At 47.5% G+C, this 22579-nt stretch overlaps 1 protein-coding gene across 1 annotated transcript in view; it reads right to left on the bottom strand.

Moving 5' to 3' along the window:
• The window catches only part of LOC134336908 (aurora kinase C-like), a 38385-nt gene extending 16638 nt beyond the window's left edge, over nucleotides 1-21747 (bottom strand). The window contains exons 1-4 of the mRNA XM_063031539.1: nucleotides 21595-21747; nucleotides 21284-21422; nucleotides 17793-17853; nucleotides 16902-17090 (exon numbers count right to left, since the gene is read on the bottom strand). Coding sequence (XP_062887609.1) covers nucleotides 16902-17090; nucleotides 17793-17853; nucleotides 21284-21422; nucleotides 21595-21639 — 434 coding nt within the window. The 5' untranslated portion in view covers nucleotides 21640-21747. The remainder of the gene's footprint in view (nucleotides 1-16901; nucleotides 17091-17792; nucleotides 17854-21283; nucleotides 21423-21594) is intronic.
• Between the last annotated feature and the right edge of the window lie 832 nt (nucleotides 21748-22579).

Below are 22579 nucleotides of genomic sequence, written 5' to 3'. Positions count from 1 at the left end.
AGGTCCGGGAAGAAAGACAAGGGGGAGGGGGGGACCCAGAGGATGGGCAAGGGGTATATTCAGAGGGACAGAGGGAGAAAAAGGAGAGTGAGAGAAAGAATGTGTGTATAAAAATAAGTAACAGATGGGGTACGAGGGGGAGGTGGGGCATTAGCGGAAGTTAGAGAAGTCATGAACATGAACATCATGGCATGAACATCGACTTCTCTAACTTCCGCTAATGCCCCACCTCCCCCTCGTACCCCATCTGTTACTTATTTTTATACACACATTCTTTCTCTCTCTCCTTTTTCCTCTCTCTCTCCCTCTGACTATACCCCTTGCCCATCCTCTTGGGTTTTCTCCCCCCCTCCCCCTTTTCCTTCTCCCTGGGCCTCCTGTCCCATGATCCTCTCATACCCCCTTTGCCAATCACCTGTCCAGCTCTTGGCTCCATCCCTCCCCCTCCTGTCTTCTCCTATCATTTTGGATCTCCCCCTCCACCTCTCAAATCTCTTACTAACTCTTCCTTCAGTTAGTCCTGACGAAGGGTCTCGGCCTGAAACATCGACTGCACCTCTTCCTAGAGATGCTGCCTGGCCTGCTGCGTTCACCCGCAACGTTTATGCCTGTTCCCTAAAGATGTCCTGGGTACTTTGTAGGCTAGTACCCAAGATGGAGCTGACTAGATTTACAACCTTCTACAGATTCTTTCAGTCCTGTACAGTAGCCCCTCCATACCAGACAGTGATGCAGCCTGTCAGAATGTTCTCCATAGTATAACTATAGAAGTTTTTAAGTGTACTTGTTGACATGCCAAATCTCTTCAAACTCCGAATGAAGTATAGCCGCTGTCTTTATAACTCCTTTATAACTACATCGATATGTCAGGATCAGGTTAGATCCTCAGAGATCTTGACACGCAGGAACTTGAAGCTGCTCACTCTCTCCACTTCTGATCCCTCTATGAGGATTGGTAGGTGTTCCTTTGTGGACTTCAGGAAGGGTAAGACAATCAGCTCTTTCGTCCTACTGACGGTGAGTGCCAGGTTGTTGCTGTGGCACCATTCCACAAGTTGGCATATCTCACTCCAGTATGTCCTCTCGTCACCACCTGAGATTCTACCAACAATAGCTATATCGTCAGTAAATCTATAGATGGCATTTGAGCTATGCCTAGCCACACAGTCATGTGTATATAGAGAGTAGAGCAGTGTGCTAAGCACACACCCTTCAGGCAAGCACAGTGTTGATCATTTGCAAGGAGATGTTAGCACCAATCCACACAGATTGTGGTCTTCCGGTTAGGAAGTCGAGGATCCAGTTACAGAGGGAGCTACAGAGGCCCAGGTTCTGCAACTTCTCAATCAGGATTGTGGGAATGATGGTATTAAATGCTGAGCTATAGTTGATAAACAGCATCCTGACATCGGTGTTTGTGCTGTTCGGGTGGTCTAAAGCCGTGTGAAGAGCCATTGTGATTGCATCTGCTGTTGACCTATTGTGGCGATAGGCAAATTGCAATGGGTCCAGGTCCTTGCTAAGGCAGGAGTTCAGTCTAGTTATGACAAACCTCTCAAAGCATTTCATCACTGTCGATGTGAGTGGTACAGGGTGATAGTCATTAAGGCAGCCCATATTATTCTTTGGCACTGGCATAATTTTTGCCTTTTTGAAGCAAGTAGGAACTTCCACCGTAGCAGTGAGAGGTTGAAAATGTCCTTGAATACTCCCGCTAGTTGGTTGGCACGGGTTTTCAGAGCCTTACCAGGTACTCCATCAGGACTTTCCGCCTTGCGAGGGTTCACTCTCTTTAAAGACAGTCTAACATCAGCCTCTGAGACAGAGATCACAGGGTCATCAGGTGCAGCAGGGATCTTCACAGCTGTAGTTATATTCTCCCTTTCAAAGCGGGCATAGAAGGTGTTGATTTCATCTGGTAGTGACGCATCGCTGCCAGTCATGCTTTTGGGTTTCGCTTTGTAGTAAGTAATGTCTTGCAAACCCTGCCAGAGTTGTTGAGCATCTGATGTCGCCTCCAACCTCGTTTGAAATTGTCTCTTCGCCCTTGAAATAGCCCTCCGCAAATCATACCTGGTTTTCTGGTACCGGCCTGGGTCGAATGCCACAGATCCAGCCTTCAGCAGACGACATACCTCCTGGTTTGGGAATGTACAGTAAGTCTCTGTGGGCACACACTCATCCACACAGGTTTTAATGAAGTCAGTAACAACTGCAGCAGACTCATCCAGGTTCGAAGATGAATACAGTCAAGTCCACCGATACAAAGCAGTCCTGTAGGTGCTCCTGTGCTTCCCCTGTCCATACCTTCTTGGTTTTCACTGCTGATGCTGCAGTCTTCAGTCTCTGCCCGTACTCAGGGAGTAGGATTACAGCCGGGTGATCAGACTTCCCGAAGTGAGGGCGTGGAATAGCACAGTAGGCATTCTTGACAGTGGTGCAGCAATGGTCCAGTGTGCTGTTTCTTCTGGTATTTCAAGTCATCTGTAGATGGTAGTTGCTGTGATTTTTTTCAGACTGGCCTGGTTAAAATCTCCCAAAACGATGAAGGCGTTAGCGTGTGCTGTTTCATCTACATTGATCCCATTGCTCAGATCAACTGAAGTCTGCTTGATGTTGGCCTGAGGTGTAATGTAAACTGTTAACCCAAATGACCCCAGAGAACTCCCATAGTAGGTAAAAAGGATGGCACTTTGCTGCTAGATATTCCAGGTCCGGTGAGCAGAATTGGGACAGCACTGATATATTTGTGCACCAAGAGGAGTTGATCATGAGGCATACTCCTCCACCTCTGCTTTGAGAGACTCTATAGATCTATCCTGAGAGTGTATAGTAAACCTGTTGATCTGGATCGCTGCATCTGGTATGGAAGGGGTTACAGGATTTTGTGAAACGAAGGACACACGCGGTCCCAATCACCCTCTGATGCATCACGCTAGATCTGAGATCATCGATTTTATTCACCAGAGACTGCACGTTTGCCAGCAAGATAGTCGGTATCGGGAGTTTAAAACCCTGCTTCCTTAAACGCACTTGTAATCCTGATCTACGCCTGCGCTTCCTCCGAGCTGTCCTCCGTGGGCACTTTCGATCACAATTGGTGCTGTTTCCGTCAGTTTTAAGCAGCAATAGCTCATTTAAACGCATTAAGACATCTTTGTTGACTGTACTGACCTTGGAAGCAGTTGCGCTTTTTAGCTGTAACAGGCTGAAATGGAAATACTTAATCGTATCCATTGAGAGTACTGTTGCTACTCGAGTTGTGCCTAGGCGCCCCAGAAGTACATCAATGGATATGATTAAATATTCTCGTTTCAGCATGATACAGCTGAAAAGCACAACTACTTCCAAGTGCTCAGATCAGTCAACAAAGATGACTTAATGCATTTAAACAAACCTTCTCTGCTTAAAACTGACGGAAACAACAATGATTGTGGACGGAAGCATCCATGTAGAATTCCACAGAAGAAGCTTGGCTGCAGATCAGGGATACAAGTGCATTTAAGGAAACGGAGTTTTAAACTCCCAATACAGACTATCTTGCTAGCAAACATGCAGTCTCTGGTGAATAAAATCAATGATCTCGGAGCTAGGGTGCTGAATCAGAGTGATTGGGACCGCGTGTGTCCCTTGTTTCACGGAATCCTGGTTAACCCCTTCTGTACCGGATGCAGCAATTCAGATCGATGGGTTTACTATACACCGTCAGGATAGATCTATAGAGTCTCTCAAAAGCAGAGGTGGAGCAGTATGCCTCGCGATCAACTCTTCTTGCTGCACAAATATATCAGTGCTGTCCCAATTCTGCTCAACAGACCTGGAGTATCCAGCAGTAAAGTGCTGCCCTTTTTACCTACTGTGGAAGTTCTCCGGGTCATTTTGGTAGTGGTATACATTCCACCCCAAGCCAATGTCAATCAGGCTTTACGTGATCTGAGCAATGGGATTAACATGCATGAAACAGCACACCCTAACACCTTCACCATCGTTTTGGGAGATTTTAACCAGGCCAGTCTGAAAAAAAAACAACTCTAAGCAATTAACATCAACAGATGACTTGAAATACCAGAGGAAACAACACACCGGACCATTGCTACACCATCATCAAGAATGCCTAACGTGCTATTCCACACCCTCACTTCGGGAAGTCTGATCACCTGGCTGTAACTTACTCCCCAAGTACAGGCAGAGACTGAAGACAAAGAAGATATGAACAAGGGAAGCACAGGAGTGCCGACAGGACTGCTTTGAATCGGTGGACTGGATTGTACTCAGGGATTCATCTTCGAACCTGGGCGAGTCTGCTGCAGTTGTTAGCAACATCACTAAACCCTGTGTGGATGAGTGTGTGCCTACAAAGACTTACTGTACTTTCCCAGACACAAAGCCATTGATGAATCAGGAGGTACGTTGTCTGCTGAAGGCTGGATCTGTGGCATTCGACCCAGGCCGGTACCAGAAAACCAGGTGTGATTTGCGGAGGGCTATTTCAAGGGCAAAGAGACAATTTCAAACGAGGTTGGAGGCGACATCAGATGCTCAACAACTCTGGCAGGGTTTGCAAGACATTACTTCCTACAAAGTGAAACCCAATAGCATGATTGGCAGCGATGTTTCACTACCAGATGAAATCAATGCCTTCTATGCACGCTTTGAAAGAGAGAGCACAATTACAGCTGTGAAGATCCCTGCTGCACCTGATGACCCTGTGATCTCTGTCTCAGAGGCCAATGTTAGGCTGTCTTTAAGGAGAGTGAACCCTCGCAAGGCGGAAGGTCCCGATGGAGTACCTGGTAAGGCTCTGAAAACTTGTGTCAACGAACTAGCGGGAGCATTTAAGGATATTTTCAACCTCTCACCGCTACGGGCGGAAGTTCCCACTTGCTTCAAAAAGGCAACAATTATACCAGTGCCTAAGAATAATGTGAGCTGCCTTAATGACTATTGCCTGGTAGCACTCACATCGGCAGTGTTGAAATGCTTTGAAAGGTTGGTTCTGACTAGACTGAACTTCTGCCTCAGCAAGGACCTGGACTCATTGCAATTTGCCTATTGCCACAACAGGTCAATGACAGATGCAATCTCAATAGCTCTCTACACAGCTTTAGACCACCTGAACAACACAAACACCTACGTCAGGATGCTGTTCATAGACTATAGCTCAGCATTTAATGCCATCATTCCCACATTCCTGATTGAGAAGTTGCAGAACCTGGGCCCCTGTACCTCCCTCTGTAACTGGATCCTCGGCTTCCTAACAGGAAGACCACAATCTGTGCGGATAGTTGCTAACATCTCCTCCTCGCAAACAATCAACACTGGTGCACCTCAGAGGTGTGTGCTTAGCCCACTGCTCTACTCTCTCTCTATACCCATGACTGTGTGGCTAGGCATAGCTCAAATACCATCTATAGATTTGCTGATGATACAACCATTGTTGGTAGAATCTCAGGTGGTGATGAGAGGGCATACAGGAGTGAGATATGCCAACTAGTGGAATGGTGCCACAGCAACAACCTGGCACTCAGTGTCAGTAAGACAAAAGAGCTGACTGTGGACTTCAGGAAGTGTAAGACGAAGGAACACATACCAATCCTCAGAGAGACCAGAAGTGGAGAAAGTGAGCAGTTTCAAGATAGAGGATCTAACTTGGTCCCAATATATCAATGCAGTTATAAAGAAGGCAAGACAGCAACTATACTTCATTAGGAGTTTGAAGAGATTTGGTATGTCAACAAATACACTGAAAAAATTCTATAGCTGTACCATGGAAAGCATTCTGACAGGCTGCATTACTGTCTGGTATGGAGGCGCTACTGAACAGGACCGAAAGAAGCTGCCAATGATTGTAAATTTAGTCAGCTCCATCTTGGGTACTAGCCTACAAAGTACCCAGGACATCTTCAAGGAGCAGTGTCTCAGAAAGGCAGTGTCCATTATTAAGAACCCCCAGCACACAGGGCTTGTACTTTTCTCACTGTTACCATCAGGTATAAGGTACAGAAGCCTGAAGGCACACACTCAGTGATTCAGGAACAGCTTCTTCCCCTCTGCCATCTGATTCCTAAATGAACATTGAACTCTCGGACACTACCTCAACATATTATTTCTATAGGATATTTAATCTATTCAATATATGTATACTGTCATTGATTTACTTATTATTTATCCTTCTACATTATTTATTGCATAAGTTAACACATTTCACGACAAATGCTAGTGATAATAAACCTGATTCTGACTTTTTTTTGGTTGTCTTATGTTGATTTTTTAAAAGCTTTCCAATCATCTAACCTCTCACTAATTTTTGCTCTATTATATGCCCTCTCTTTGGCTTTTAGGTTGGCTTTGATCTCTCTTGTTAGCCAAGGTTATGTCATCTTTTCTTTGGAATACTTCTTCCTCTTTGGGATGTATATACTGTCATTGATACTGCCTTCCAAATTGCTTAGAGAAACTCCAGCCATTGCTGCTTTGCGGTCATCCCTGCCAGTGATCTTTTCCAATCAATTCTAGCGAACTCCTCTCTCACACCCCTGTAATTCCCTTGACTTCACTGCAATACTGATACATCTGTCTTTAGCTTCTTCAAATTTCAGGGTGAATTTGATCATATTAACATCACTTGTTCACAAGAGGTGATCTACCTTAAGCTCGCACCTCAATTCTGGTTCATTGCACAACACCGAATCCAGAATAGCTGATCCCATACTGGTCACTCTAGAAAACCCCCTCCTGGAACCAGCACCAACCTGATTTTCCCAATCTACCTGCGTATTGAAATCTCCCATCATTATTACAGCATTGCCCTTTTAGCATGCATTTTCTATCTCCTGTAGTAATTTGTAGGCCACATCCTTACTACTGTTTGCGCGTCTGTATACAACTCCCATCAGGGTCTTTTTAGCCTTGCAGTTCCTTAGCTCTATCCATAATGATTCAACATAGGGAGCTAGGGCTTTACTCTTTGGAGAGAAGGAGGATGAGAGGAGACATGATAGAGGTGTACAAGATAATAAGAGGAATAGAGTGGATAGCCAGCGCCTCTTCCCCAGGGCACCACTGCTCAGTACAAGAGGACATGGCTTTAAGGTAAGGGGTGGGAAGTTCAAGGGGGATATTAGAGGAAGGTTTTTTTACTCAGAGAGTGGTTGGTGCGTGGAATGCACTGCCTGAGTCAGTGCTGGGGGCAGATACACTAGAGAAGTTTAAGAGACTACTAGACAGGTATATGGAGGAATCTAAGGTGGGGGTTATATAGGAGGCAGGGTTTGAGGGTTGGCACAACATTGTGGGCCGAAGGGCCTGTAATGTGCTGTATGATTCTATGTTCTATGTTAACATCTTCTGACTCTATGTCATCTCTTTCTAACGATTTTGATTTCATTTTTTAAGCACCCCACTGCCTTCCTGCCTGTCCTTTCGATATAATGTGTATGCTTGGACTTTAAGCTCCCAGCTTTATTCTTTCAGCCACGATTCAGAGATGCCTACAACATCATACCTCCCAATCTGCAACTCTGCTGCAAGTTCATCTACCTTATTCCGTATACTGCGTGCATTCGAATACAACACCTTCGGTCCTGTATTCACCCTTTTCGATTTTGTCTGCCTTTTACGGTGCAACTCATCCTGTTGACTGTAATTTTGCCCCATCAACAGCCTCTCCTCACTACACAGTGCCTCTGTTTGTGAACCAGCTACCTCTTCAGCAATATTATTCGCCTCTCCTACAACACTTCTTGCACTGAAATGTACACAGCTCAGGACACCAGTCGCATCATGCTCAACCTTTTGATTCCTAACTTTATCTGAAGTCTTACGAACGCCCACCCCCACAAGCTCTAGCACTCTGGTTCCCGTCCCCCTGCAGTTCAGGTGCAAACCTTCAGTACAGGTCCCACTTTCCCTAAAAGAGCGCCCAATGATCCAAATATCTTATGCTGTCCCTCCTACACCAACTCCTGAGCTACATATTAATCTGGCCTCGCTAGCATGTTTCATGGGTAGCAGTCCTGAGATCAAAACCCTGGAGGTCCTGTCCTCTAACTTAGCACCTGAACTCCCTCTGCAGAACCTCATCACTTGTCCTACTGTGGCGACCCACTTTCTGGCACCCACGAACCGGCTCACGAAACAGCGCGCGCAGACTGAGGGCCGGCCCCAAAAAGGGCGCCAGGCCATCTTCACCAGCAGGGGGAAAATCCCACGCGCAGAAAGGGTCTGGGAATATGCATTCCCCACAGTAGTCCCGCCCAGGGAGGGCGGGAATGGGGAGGCTTTAAAGCGGGCCGCGAAGTTTGAATAAACCTCTTTCATCGCAACTCTAACTCACCGACTCCGTGTGGTTATTCTAGCGCTGTGTGTAGCACATCGCTACAATTGGTGACCCCGACGGCCCAAACAATATTTGGACCAGAGATGACCGACGCTGCATCTGTTCACACAGTTTCGTTAAAACTGCCAAGCTTCTGGACGCTGCGACCCCATTTATGGTTCGAACAAGCAGAAGCACAATTCCACATTCGGCAGATAACCTCGGAGTCCACTCGCTACTACTACGTGCTGAGCTCCCTCGACCAGGAGACTGCTGCACAAGTTGAGGAGTTTATACAGTCGCCCCCGGAGGACGGCAAATACACAGCATTCAAAGCCCTGCTCATAAGGACTTTCGGACTCTCACGGCGCGAACGAGCACGCCGCTTAATGCACCTGGATGGTTTGGGAGACAGGCCGCCGTCAGCATTAATGAACGAGATGCTGACCCTGGCTGAAGGACACAAACCCTGCCTCATGTTTGAGCAGGCGTTCCTAGAGCAACTGCCCGAGGGCATATGCCTGCTGCTGTCCGACGCAGATTTCAGCAACCCCCGGGAGGTGGCGGCCCGAGCAGATGTACTGTGGAATGCCAGGAAAGAGAGAGGGGCATCCGTCGCACAGATCACCAAGCCGCGTGCCGAAAGACAGACCAGACCAGGCCCGGCAGCAGAGCCTACAAAACCCGGCGACGGGAGTGAGGAGCCCAACGAACAATGGTGTTTCTACCACCAGCGGTGGGGCACGGAGGCCCGCCGCTGCAGACCGCCCTGCAAATTCCCGGGAAACGCCAGGGCCAGCCGCCGCTGATGGCTACGGCGGCTGGCCATCAGGACAGCCTCCTGTATGTCTGGGACAAGCAGTCAGGACGCCGCTTTTTGGTCGACACCGGAGCGGAGATCAGCGTCTTACCTCCAACGAGTTACGACACCCGCAACAGAGAACCGGGACCCACCCTGAGGGCCGCTAATGGCAGCACAATACGAACCTACGGCACCCGCACGGTGCGGCTACAGTTCAGCTCCAGCCGGTTCACGTGGGACTTCACACTGGCCGCCGTGGCCCAACCACTGCTGGGGGCAGATTTTCTACGAGCCCACAGCCTGCTGGTCGACCTGCAAGGGAAGCGATTAGTCCATGCCAAGACTTTTCAAACGTTCTCCCTGGGTGAAGCACAGTTGCCAGCCCCACACCTGGACTCCATCACGCTGTCCGACGATGAATTCACCAGGGTCCTGGCGGATTTCCCATCAGTACTGACACCGTAGTTCACGGCAGCCATGGCCAGACACGGAGTACAGCACCACATCCCGACCCAGGGACCACCCCTCCACGCCCGTGCTCGAAGGCTTCCCCGGACAAGCCCTGACTGGCGAAGGAGGAGTTCAAGAAGATGGAGGAATTAGGGATCATACGACGGTCCGACAGCCCATGGGCCTCCTCCCTTCACATGGTGCCCAAGGCAACGGGGGGCTGGAGACCATGCGGTGACTACCGCAGACTGAACGAGGCTACAACGCCAGACCGCTACCCTGTGCCGCACATTCAAGACTTCGCAGCAAACCTACACGGCGCAAGGATCTTTTCCAAGGTAGACCTCGTCCGGGGATACCATTAAATCCCTGTACATCCGGACGACATCCCCAAAACAGCACTTATCACCCCGTTCGGACTTTTCGAATTCCTCCGAATGCCGTTTGGTCTAAAGAATGCCGCACAGACTTTCCAGCGGCTAATGGACGCGGTGGGACGCAACCTGGACTTTGCATTCATCTATTTGGACGACATCCTCATAGCCAGCAGTAGCATCTGTCCCACCTCCGCCAGCTCTACTCCCGCCTGAGTGAATTCGGCCTTACAATCAATCCAGCCAAATGCCAGTTCGGACTCGACACCATCGACTTCCTGGGCCACAGGATTACTAAAGACGGGGCAACCCCACTGCCCGCCAAGGTAGATGCGGTCTGCCACTTCCCCCGACCCAACACAATCAAAGGCTTGCAGGAATTCGTGGGTATGGTGAATTTCTACCACCATTTCCTCCCCTCAGCAGCCCGAACCATGCGCCCCTTGTTCACTCTAATGTCGGGTAAGGGCAAGGACATTACCTGGAACGAAGAGGCCGTAACCGCTTTTGTTAAAACCAAAGAAGCCTTGGTAAACGCCGCGATGCTAGTGCACCCCAGAACGGACGTTCCTACTGCCCTCACGGTGGACGCATCCAACACAGCAGTCGGTGGGGTGCTGGAACAACTCATCGAGGGTCGCTGGCAACCCCTGCCGTTCTTCAGCAAACACCTACGACCACCCGAACTCAAATACAGTGCTTTCAACCGGGAGCTATCGCACTATACCTGGCAATCTGGCATTTCAGGTACTTCTTAGAAGGTAGGCCCTTCACCGCGTTCACAGACCACAAACCGCTTCACTAAGTTCACTAAGGTGTCCGACCCCTGGTCGTCCCGCCAGCAGCGACATCTGTCCTACATCTCCGAGTACACGACGGACATCCGGCATGTCTCGGGAAAGGACAACGTCGTGGTGGACACACTATCCAGACCTACCATACAGGCCCTGTCCCAGGAGGTGGACTATGCAGCGCTGGCAGAGGCACAGCAGGCAGACGCTGAGATCCCCAGTTACAGGACTGCAGTCTCCGGTTTGCAGCTCCAAGACCTCCCCGTGGGCCCAGGTGAGAGGACCCTACTATGTGACGTAGCTACTGGCCAACACCGCCCCGTCGTCCCAGCAGCCTGGCGCCGGCGGGTGTTCGAATCCATTCACAACTTAGCGCACCCCTCCATCAGGACAACTGTCCGGCTGGTCTCCAACAGGTTCGTGTGGCATGGACTTCGTAAACAGGCCAGTGAATGGGCCAAAACATGTATGCAGTGCCAAACGGCCAAGGTGCAGCGGCAAACCAAGGCTCCACCGCAGCAGTTCGAACCGACCCGCCGGAGGTTCGACCACATCCATGTGGATATCGTGGGGCCCCTGCCAGTGTCGCGAGGAGCGCGGTACCTCCTAACTATGATAGACCGGTTCACCAGATGGCCAGAGGTAGTCCCGCTCAGCGACACCACCTCCGAATCCTGTGCCCGAGCACTGATCACAACCTGGGTAGCACGCTTCGGGGTACTGGCCCACATTACCTCCGACAGGGGCGCCCAGTTCACCTCCAGCCTGTGGTCGGCTATGGCCAGACTTTTAGGAACACAGCTACACCACACAACTGCCTACCACCCACAGTCGAACGGACTAGTGGAGCGCTTCCACTGTCACCTGAAATCGGCTCTCATGGCCCGCCTGGAGGGGCCTAACTGGGTGGACGAACTTCCCTGGGTCCTGCTCGGAATCCGCACGGTGCCCAAAGAGGATCTACACACCTCGTCGGCCGAGTTGGTGTACGGCGCGCCCCTGGCACAGCATGGACAGAGCCCGACTTGGGTACCCAAAGACCTGCAGAACTGTAAGTTTCTTTTTGTACGACGGGGCGGACACCGGACACCGCTACAGCGGCCCTACGAGGGGCCGCTTAAGGTGACCAGGAACAACAGGTCCACGTTCGTGCTGGACATTGGGGGGAGAGAGGAGGTTTTCACGGTGGACCGACTCAAACCGGCCCATGTGGACTTGGCGCAACCGGTCCAGGCTCAGGCACCGCGGCGCAGGGGCAGACTTCCCAAACAGAGGCCGATCCAGACTGTGGACATTGGGGGAGGTATCGCCGGTTCTGGGGGGGGGGGGGGGCGGTTATGTGGCGACCCACTTTCTGGCACCCAAGAACCGGCTCACGAAACAGCACGCGCAGGCAGAGGGCCGGCAGCAAAAAGGGCGCCAGGCCATTTTCACCAGCAGGGGGAAAATCCCGCGCGCAGAAAGGGTCTGGGAATATGCATTCCCCACAGTAGTCCCGCCCAGGGAGGGCGGGAACGGGAAGGCTTTAAAGCGGGCCGCGAAGTTTGAATAAACCTCTTTCATCGCAACTCTAACTCACCGACTCCGTGTGGTTATTCTAGCGCTGTGTGTAGCACATCGCTACACTACCTGCATTATTGGTATCTACATGGACCATGACTTCTGGCTGTTCACCCTCCCACTTAAGAATGTGATTACTCAATTCCAGATATCCTAGACCTTGGCACCTGGTAGGCAATATACCATCCGGGAATCTCGTTTTCACCCTCTGAACCTCCTGTCTGTTCCCTTAACAAACAAATCCCCTATCATCACAGCTCACCTCTTCTTTACCTTTTCCTTCTGAGTCACAGAGGCAGACTCAGTGCCAGAGACCCTATGACTTTCATGTTGTCATTCTCCTCCTCTTCCCCCCTCCCCAACTAATAGTATCCAAAGTGATATATAGGATCTGTTGTTGAGGGAGGATGCCCACAGGGGTACTCTGCACTGGCTCCTTAACCCCTTTCCGTTTACCAGTTTCCAGTGACCTGCATCTTGGGTGTAACTACATCTCTATATGTCTTATCCCCTCCTGAATGATCTGGAGTTCATCTGGAGCTCCAACTCCTTAATGCAGGTTGTTAGAAGCTGCAGCTGGATACACTTCTTGTAGGTGAAGTCGTCAGGGACAGTGGAGGTCTCCCCGCCTTCTCACACCCCATGAGGATCAATCCACTATTAAGAAAACAATAAGGAGAGAAAAGATGAAATATGAAGGTAAGCTAGCTAATAATAAGAGAACACCATAAGTTTTTTATATACGAGTAAAATAGAGGCAAGAGTGGACATTGGATCACTGGAAAATGACCCTGGAGAGATAGGAACAGTTAACAAAGAAACGGCGAACAAACTGAACGAGTATTTTGCATCTGTGGAAGACATCAGCCACATGCTAGGAACTCAGAGAATTGGGAGTGGGGGTGGGGCGGGGTGGGGGCTGAATTATGTGTGGTCATTACTAAAAAGGCACTTGGGAAGCCAAGGTCTGAAAGTAGACCCAAGGTCTAAGCCACCTGCAGATGGACTACACCCCAGTGTTCTGAAAAAGGTGTCTAAAGACAGATTAGTAGGAATCTTTCAAGAATAACTAGATTCTGGAAAGGTTTTGAAGAAATGGAAAATTGCAAATGTCATTACTTCCTAAATAGGGAGAGGCAAAAGACAGGAACTAACAGGCAAGTTAACCCGACTTCAGTGGCTGGTAAGATGTTAAAAGTTAATTAAGGACGAGGCTTTGGGGTACTCAGAGAAACGATAAAATAGACTGAAGTCAGTATGGTTTCTTTAAGGGCAAATCTTGACAGAAAAATCTGCTGGAATTCTTTGGGGAAATAAGAAGCAGGATAGAAGAGAGTCAGTGGAGGTTGCTTACTTGATTTTCGGAAGGCCTTTGGCAAGTTGCCGTACATGAGACTGCCAAAACAAGATAAGAGCCAATGATATTACAGGAAAAATACAAGCTTGGATTGTTTGTCTGACGAGCGGCAGAAAGCAAAGAGCCTTTTCTGGTTGGCAGTCAGTGACTAGTGGTGTGCCACAGGCGTCAGTGCTGGGTCTGCTACTTTCACATTATATACCTTGGTGATCTGGTTAATGGAGTGATGGTTTTGTGGATGTCACAGATAGGTAGTGTTGAGGAAGCATGGAGTCTGCAGAAGGACTTGGACAGGTTATGAGAATGGCCAAAACGGCAGATGTTATAGAGCAGCGGTCCCCAACCAAAGCATGTGCTCCCGGGCCGTGAGGAAACGACACCAGTCAGCTGCACCTTTCCTCATTCCCTGTCACGCACCGTTAAACTTGAACATAGGGTTGCCAACTGTCCCGTATTTGCCAGGACATCCCGTATATTGGGCTAAATTGGTCTGTCCCATATTTCCCCCGCTAAGGTAGAGCATTCCTATGAAACCTTTCGTGCCAAAATGGCGTAAAGCGAAGAAGCAATTACCATTAATTTATATGGGAAAAATTGTGAGCGTTGCCAGACCCAAAAAATAACCTACCAAATCATACCAAATAACACGAAGCCGAAAATAAATAACACTAACATATAGTAAAAGCAGGAATGATATGATAAATACACAGCCTATATAAAGTAGAAATAATGTATGTACAGTGTAGTCGGGAAGATGAAGGCAAAACCGAGTTGTGGGGAAAAAAATCGGCACGTACGCGCATGTGCACACAGGTGCCCGCGCAAGGCTTCATGGTCATGGTAGTCTTCCCTGGGGTAAAGTGTCCCGGGATTTGACTGCTACTTTTGTCCCTTATTTGGGAGTGAGAAAGTTGGCAACTCTAACTGTAAAAGACATGTTGAGGTGAGTTTAACCCTACTTGAACACGCCGCCCGGTCGGCCGGTCCGCAAGAATATTGTCAATATTAAACCGGTCCCCTGTGCAAAAAAGGTTGGGGACCCCTGTTATAGAGCATAGGAAGGTGTATAGTCATGTACGGAATAAAGGTCTAGACTATCTTCTAAGAAAAGGGAGCAAATTCAGAAATTGTAGGTATAAAGGGACTTGGGAGTCCTACTGCAGGATTCCCTAAGTTGAGTCAGTAATAAGGTAGGCAAATGCAACATTAGCATTCATTTTGCCAGGATTAGAATATAAAAGCAAGGCATTAAACCACATTTGGAGTATTATAAACAGCTTTGGGCCCTATAATCAAAGGATGGATGTGCAGGCATTGAAGGGGTCCATACATGGCCTCCTCTACTGCCATGATGAGGCTAAACTCAGGTTGGAGGAGCAACACCTCATATACCGTCTAGGTAGTCTCCAGCCCCTTGGTATGACCATAGAATTCTCCAACTTCCGGTAATTCCCTCCCCCTCCCTTCCTCTATCCCTATTTCACTCTACCCCCTCCCCCAGCTCCCTCATGGTTCCACCTCCTGCTTCTACCACCCATTGTTTTCAGGGCTATGACGTCAATGCTCCCCCTCCCCCACCCCTTTGTCTTTCAAATTACTGGTCTTTCAACTGATGCTACAAGCATTCTTCAAATCCTTCCCCATCTTTCATTCTTCAGTCCCGACGAAGGGTTCCAGCCCGAAACGTCGACTCTTCGTTTCTGACTGACGCTGCCCAACCTGCTGAGTTCATCCAGCGTACTGAAGGGGTCCAGAGGAGGTGTACAAGAATGATTCCAGGAATGAAAGGGTTGATCATTTGATGGCTCTTGGCCTGCACATGCTGCAATTTGGAAGAATGTGGAGGAGCTAGTCTCATTGAAACCTACCGAATATTGAAAGGCTTGGATAGAGTGGACATAGAGATGTTTTTAATGGTTGGGGAGTCTAGGAGCAGAGGGCACGAAGGACATCACTTTTGGAACAGAGATGGAAAAATTTCTTTAGCCAGAGGGTGGTGATGGCTGGAGGATGATGGGTTATTGATTAGTCAGGGTGTCAAAGGTTATGGGAGATGGCAGGGGAATGGGGTTGAGGGGGAAAATAAGTCAGCCATAATCAGGTGGCATAATAGACTCTAAATTCCTACCGCAAAGCATTTTTTCCAATCTTATAGTATTCTTTCAAATGTAATAAAAGAAAGAAGGCCAGCCTTAAAAATGATCAAACTATTTCTAGTAATCTAATTTAGAGTCATACAACATGGTAACAGTCCCTTTGGCCCAACTCATCCATGCCAACCAAAATGCCCAATGCAAGCTGCCCATGCCAACCAGTCCCTTTGGCCCAACTCGTCCATGCCAACCAAGATGCCCAATGCAAGCTGCCCATGCCAACTAGTCCCTTTGGCCCAACTCGTCCATGCCAACCAAGATGCCCAATGCAAGCTGCCCATGCCAACCAGTCCCTTTGGCCCAACTCGTCCATGCCAACCAAGATGCCCAATGCAAGCTGCCCATGCCAACTAGTCCCTTTGGCCCAACTCGTCCATGCCAACCAAGATGCCCAATGCAAGCTAGTCACATTTACCAGCATTTGGCCCACAATAGCCAATCCATGTACCTGATCAACTGTCATTTAAATAAGTTATTCTACCCACCACAGCCTTAGGCAGTTAATTCTTCATACAGCAGGTGTTAAAAAAATAAGTTGTCCCTCAAGTTCCACTTAAAATTCTTTCCTTCTCACCTAAAACTGTGCCCCTGTTCTAGGACAAAGACAGTGTTTTCATTATCTCTATGTCCCTCATGATTTTATATACCTTTATACATCATCTCTTAGTCTCCTGTGCTCCAAGGAATAAAATCCTAGCTTGTTCACCCTCTCCTGTAAGTCAGTACCTCAAACTCTGGCAGTGTCCTTGTAAATCTTTTCCTATAGCAGGATGACCAAAACCGAACATAATACTTCAAGTACGGCCTCACTTGTGTCTTGTGCAACCACACAATGACCTTCCAACTTCCATACTCAATACCCTAACGTGCCAAAAATTTTCTTTATTAATCTAACTGCAGCTCCACTTCCAGGGAAGCATGTACTTGTTCACCTATTCTACAACACTCCACCTACAATTCCTTGCCAGTATTTTGTACTGCTGCAATTGAAAAATGTGAATACTTGGGCTCTGCTGACAGCTGTAACAAGACATCTCAAATTCATGAACAATGCTTACAGCCAAGAGGGTAAAAGGATAAACAAAGACAAAACTTACTTGAGGTGAGACTGAATTTCAATTTCTCTTCGGAGTTGATGCTCAACGTTGTCATTCTCAAGCTGGGACTTGAAGAGCACTTTCAGTGCCAGAATAAATTTCGATTCCCGTTCACGAGCCAAGTAGACATTCCCAAATTTGCCTTTTCCAAGAGGGCGTCCAATGTCGAAGTTGTCAATACACCAATTTCTAATATTAAAACATTCCTTGTAAATCCAAAACTCAGTTACTCTGACTCAGGATATAACAAAGGTCAAAAAATAGAGATGGAAAGCAATTACTTTATGTTCGTCACCTAATTGCTAATCTCAGTGTATATTGGGAATGCTGCCCTCATTTAAGTATACAAGCAGTTTGATACAAGTGCAACATTGGAGCAGTCCTGATATGGCAGTAAATTCTACCATACTCTTATGTTATAGCTGAAACCAGTGACACTTCTGATCAAGTACAACTACACGATGCAAGTATGGATACACTTTAAAAGTAACTGCCTTTTGATGCAAAAGGCAGTGTTCAGCAGTGAAGTCCAAATATACATGAAAATTTTAAATTGAAGGAATACCAGGCAGAAAACCTGGAAGTGAAGAAAACAGAGTACCTCCCAGTTTCTATTAAAATATTTCTGTGAATCAGTTATGGAGGCGTTAAATAACACCCTCACCAACCTGGAATTGTAGTGCAGCTTGACTGCACTTGGGATGGGAAGTGAGAGTTTGCAGCAATGGGCAGCAGGCTCTCCCGTGATTTCATTACCAAGGCAGACACTGTGCAAAGTATGACAGGTATATTGAAGCAAACAGGAAATGCATTCCATCTCAATTGTGTGCAGAAGTGCAGATCCAGAAAAGAAATCTCAACTCAACACATCAGGGAAAGTGAAATACTTACTTAACCACCTGCTCCTGGCTTTCATGTGCAGTAGCAACTCTTTGAACTCCAGGCCCCAAAGCTATAGAAAAAAAATGAAACCACAGGCATCAGCCTATTTTCTACTTTGTGTTCTATAAAACTAAAGAGAATGGTAGCAGTAATAGGGAACTCTATAGTTAGGGGGGACAGATGAGTGATTCTGTGTACGTGATAAAGAAACACAGGTGGTAGTTTGCCTCTCCCAGGTGCTAGGGCCCTTGATGTTTCTGAACGCGTCCACAATATCCTGAAAAGGGAGGGTGAGAAGCCAGAAGTCGTGGTACATATTGGTACCAACAAGATACTAGAAAAATGAAGATGATCCTGGACACAGAATACAGGGAGTTAGGAAGTAAGCTGAAAAGCAAGGGTAGTAACCTTGGGATTGCTGACTATGTCATGTTGACAGTGAGGATAGGAATAGACTGAGGTGGTAGATAAATGTGTGGCTGGAGAGTTGGAGCAGGGGGCAGGGCTTCAGATTTCTAGATAATTGGAACCTCTTCTGGGGTAGATGTGACCTGTACAAATATCCTTGCGGGCAGGTTTGCTAGAGCTGTTGGGAGTGGAATAAACTAATATGGCAGGTGGATGGGAACCAGTATGACCGAGCTGAGGATGAGCCAGCAGGTTTACAAGTAGGTGAGGTGTAGCATAATGTAAGGAAGGACAAGCCAATGACTGGGTCAAATGCAGACAGAGCAGAGAGTTAAATTGTATCATCGAGGAGCAGATAGGGAGACAGATTCCAGAAAGGTATAACAGGGTTACTGTGGTGGGAGATTTTTATTTCCCAAATATCAATTGGCATGTCCCTGGAGCGAGGGGTTTAGATGGGGTGGAGTTTGTTAGGTGTGTTCAGGAAGGTTTCCTGACACAATATGTAGATAAGCCTACAAGAGGAGAGGCTGTACTTGATCCGGTATTGGAAATGAACCTGGTCAGGTGTCAGGTCTCTCAGTGGGAGAGCATTTTGGAGATAGTGATCACAATTCTATCTCCTTTACCACAGCATTAGAGAGAGATAGGAACAGACAAGTCAGGAAAGCATTTAATTGGAGTAAAAGGGAAATATGAGGCTATCAGGCAGGAACTTGGAAGCATAAATTAGAAACAGATGTTCTCAGGAAAACGTACAGAAGAAATGTGGCAAATGTTCAGGGGATATTTGCGTGGTTTTCTGCATAGGTATGTTCCAATGAGGCAGGGAAAGGATAGTAGGGTACAGGAACTGTGGTGTACAAAGACCGTTGTAAATCTAGTCAAGAAGAAGAGCTTATGGAAGGCTCAAAAAACTAGGTAACGATAGAGATCTAGAAGATTATAAGGCTAGCAGGAAGGAGCTTAAGAATGAAATTAGGAGGGCCATGAAAAGGCCTTGGCAGACAGGATTCAGGAAAAGCCCAAGGCATTCTACAAGTATGTGAAGAGCAGGAGGATAAGACGTTTTAGAATAGGACCAATCAAGTGTGACAGTGGACAAGTGTGTATGGAACTAGAGGAGATAGCAGAGGTACTTTGCTTCAGTATTCACAATGGAAAAGGATCTTGGCGATTGTAGGAATGACTTACAGCAGACTGAAAAGCTTGAGAATGTAGATATTAAGGAAGAGGATGTGCTGGAGCTTTTGGAAAGCTTCAAGTTGGATAAGTCACCGGGACTGGACAAGATGTACCCCAGGCTACTGTGGGAGGCAATGGAGGAGATTGCTGAGCCTCTAGCGATTATCTTTGTATATCAATGAGGACAGGAGAGATTCCAGAGGATTGGAGGTTTGCTAATGTTGTTCCCTTATTCAAGAAAGGGAATAGAAATAGCCAGGAAATTATAGACCAGTGAGTCTTACTTCAGTGGTTGGTAAGCTGTTGGAGAAGATCCTGAGGGGCAGAATTTATGAACAATTGGAGAGGCATAATATGATTAGGAATAGTCAACGTGGCTTTGTGAAAGGCAGGTCATGCCTTACGAGCCTGATTTTTTATTTTGAGGATGGGACTAAACATCAATGAAGGAAGAGCAGTAGATGTAGTGTATATGGATTTCAGCAAAGCAGTTGATAAGGTACCCCATGCAAGGCTTATTGAGAAAGTAAAGAGGCACGGGATCCAAGAGGACATTGCTCTGTGGATCCAGAACTGGCTTGCCCACAGAAGGCAAAGAGAGGTTGTAGTTGGGTCATATTCTGCATGGAGGTCGGTGACCAGTGGTGTCCTCTGGAACCTCTACTCTTCGTGATTTTTATGACTGACCTGGATGAGGAACTGGAAGGATGGGTTAGTAAATTTGCTGTTGACACAAAGGTTGGAGGTGTTGTGGATAGTGTGGAGGGCTGTCAGAGGTTACAGCGGGACATTGATAGGACACAAAACTGGGCTGAGAAGTGGCAGATGGAGTTTAACCCAGATAAGTGTGAGGTGGTTCATTTTGCTAGGCCAAATATGATGGCAGAATATAGTATTAATGGTAAGACTCTTGGCAGTGTGGTGGATCAGAGGATCTTGGGGTCCGAGTCCATAGGACACTCAAAGCTGCTGTGCAGGTTGACTCTGTGATTAAGAAGGCATACGGTGCATTGGCCTTCATCAATCGTGGGATTGAGCTTAGGAGCCGAGAGGTAATGTTGCAGCTATATAGGACCTGGTCGGACCCCACCCGAGTACTGTACTCAATTCTGGTCGCCTTACGACAGGAAGGATGTGGAAACCATAGAAAGGGTGCAGAGGAGATTTACAAGGATGTTGCCTGGATTGGGGAGCATGCCTTATGAGAATAGGTTGAGTGAACTTGGCCTTTTCTCCTTGGAGCGAAGGAGGATGAGAGGTAACCTAATAGAGGTATAAAAGATGATGAAAGGCATTGATCGTGTAGATAGTCAGAGGCTTTTTCCCAGGGCTGAACTGGCTAGCACGAGAGGGCACAGGTTTAAGGTGCTTGGAAATAGGTACAGAGGAGATGTCAGGGTAAGTTTGGGTTTTTTTTACACAGAGAGAATGGTGAGTGTGTGGAATGGGCTGCCGACGGTGGTGGAGGCAGATACGATAGGGTCTTTTAATAGACTCGTAGATAGATGCATGGAGCTCAGAAAAATAGAGGGCAATGGGTATTTCTCAGGTAAGGACATGTTCGGCACAGCTTTGTGGGCCGAAGGACCTGTATTGTGCTGTAGGTTTTCTACGTTTCTATAGCATAAAAGCCAGGACCAACAAGCTCCGGGACAGCTTTTTCCAAACCACCAGACTGATTAATTCACACTGACACAATTGTATTTCTAAGCTATATTGACTGTTCTGTTGTACATCTTACCGTAATAAATACACTATTTATTACAAATGACTATTAATTTGCATATTCAGAAGTAAGGTAAATCTTTTTACTCCTCATGTATGTGAAGAATGTAAGAAATAAAGTCAATTCAATGGTCCTGTGCCTGCAATTCCCAGTCATCTCAGCAAACACTTAAATGCTGTACCTGATGCCGGTGTTGCTGCCGCAGAAACTTTAGACATGTTTCTCAAAGACAACAGTGAAGATGATGCAGAAATAGACGGCCCACTCAGCTGTTTCGTCAACAGATACTTTGGACTACCAAACCTATTTGGAGTCGGAGGCTGTGGAAGGGAGAGAGCTTGGTGAAGGAGAGACAACTCCACTCCCCACCCTATCTCGCTCATCGCCTGGTGCTCCAACACCCCCCACCCCGGCTCTCGCCCCTGACCGCCCCTCGCCCACCACCACCACCACCACCACCACCACCACTCTCTCGGCCCCTTCCTCGCACACCTTGAGTCCAGGACGCTGAGGATCGTAATTCTCCTTGGAGGTCATTCCGGAACAAGGCGCGACGGCGGGCCTCGAAGCCGCCGGACTCCCCTCACACTCGCTCTCCAACCGCCCCGCCGCTCAGTTCAAACCCCACTAACCCTTCCTTGATTGGTTGCTTGGAAAACACAACCTCACCAATGATTGGGTACTCGTGTTGTCACGTGACATCACACACTCCAATCATATTTGCGATTACTGGACAGACGGGAAGATTTGGTGGGACTTTCCGGTAGAGTCCTAAAGTTAGCTGCATAGCTGACCGAACAAAAATGACATGCTGAATGTCTCAAGGGTCCACATTCAGGCCTCTTCTGTTTACCATTTACATGCTCCGTCTAGCTCATGTCAACAAACTAACTTACCTTAATTATGCAGATGACACTCAGATTTATATAGTGGCATGCAAAAGTTTGGGCACCCCGGTCAAAATTTCTGTTACTGTGAATAAGCGAGTAAAAGATGAACTGATTTCCAAAAGGCATAAAGTTAAAGATGACACATTTCTTTAATATTTTAAGCAAGATTACTTTTTTTTATTTCCATCTTTCACAGTTTTAAAATAACAAATAAGGAAAAGGGCCCAAAGCAAAAGTTTGGTCACCCTGCATGGTCAGTACTTAGTAACACCCCCTTTGGCAAGTATCACAGCTTGTAGACGCTTTCTGTAGCCAGCTAAGAGTCTTTCAATTCTTGTTTGGGGGATTTTCACCCATTCTTCCTTGCAACAGGCTTCTAGTTCTGTGAGATTCTTGGGTCATCTTGCATGCACTGCTCTTTTGAGATATATCCACAGATTTTTGATGATGTATAGGTCGGGGGACTGTTAAGGCCATGGCAAAACCTTCAGCTTGTGCCTCTTGAGGTAGTCCATTGTGGATTTTGAGGTGTGTTTAGCATCATTATGCTGTTGTAGAAGCCATCCTCTTTTCATCTTCAGCCTTTT

This window comes from Mobula hypostoma, chromosome 23 (assembly GCF_963921235.1).
Source record: "Mobula hypostoma chromosome 23, sMobHyp1.1, whole genome shotgun sequence".
Classification (NCBI taxonomy): Eukaryota; Metazoa; Chordata; class Chondrichthyes; order Myliobatiformes; family Myliobatidae; genus Mobula; species Mobula hypostoma.
The sequence above is the reverse complement of the archived record's forward strand: the minus strand, read 5'-3'. Positions and strand labels throughout refer to the sequence as shown.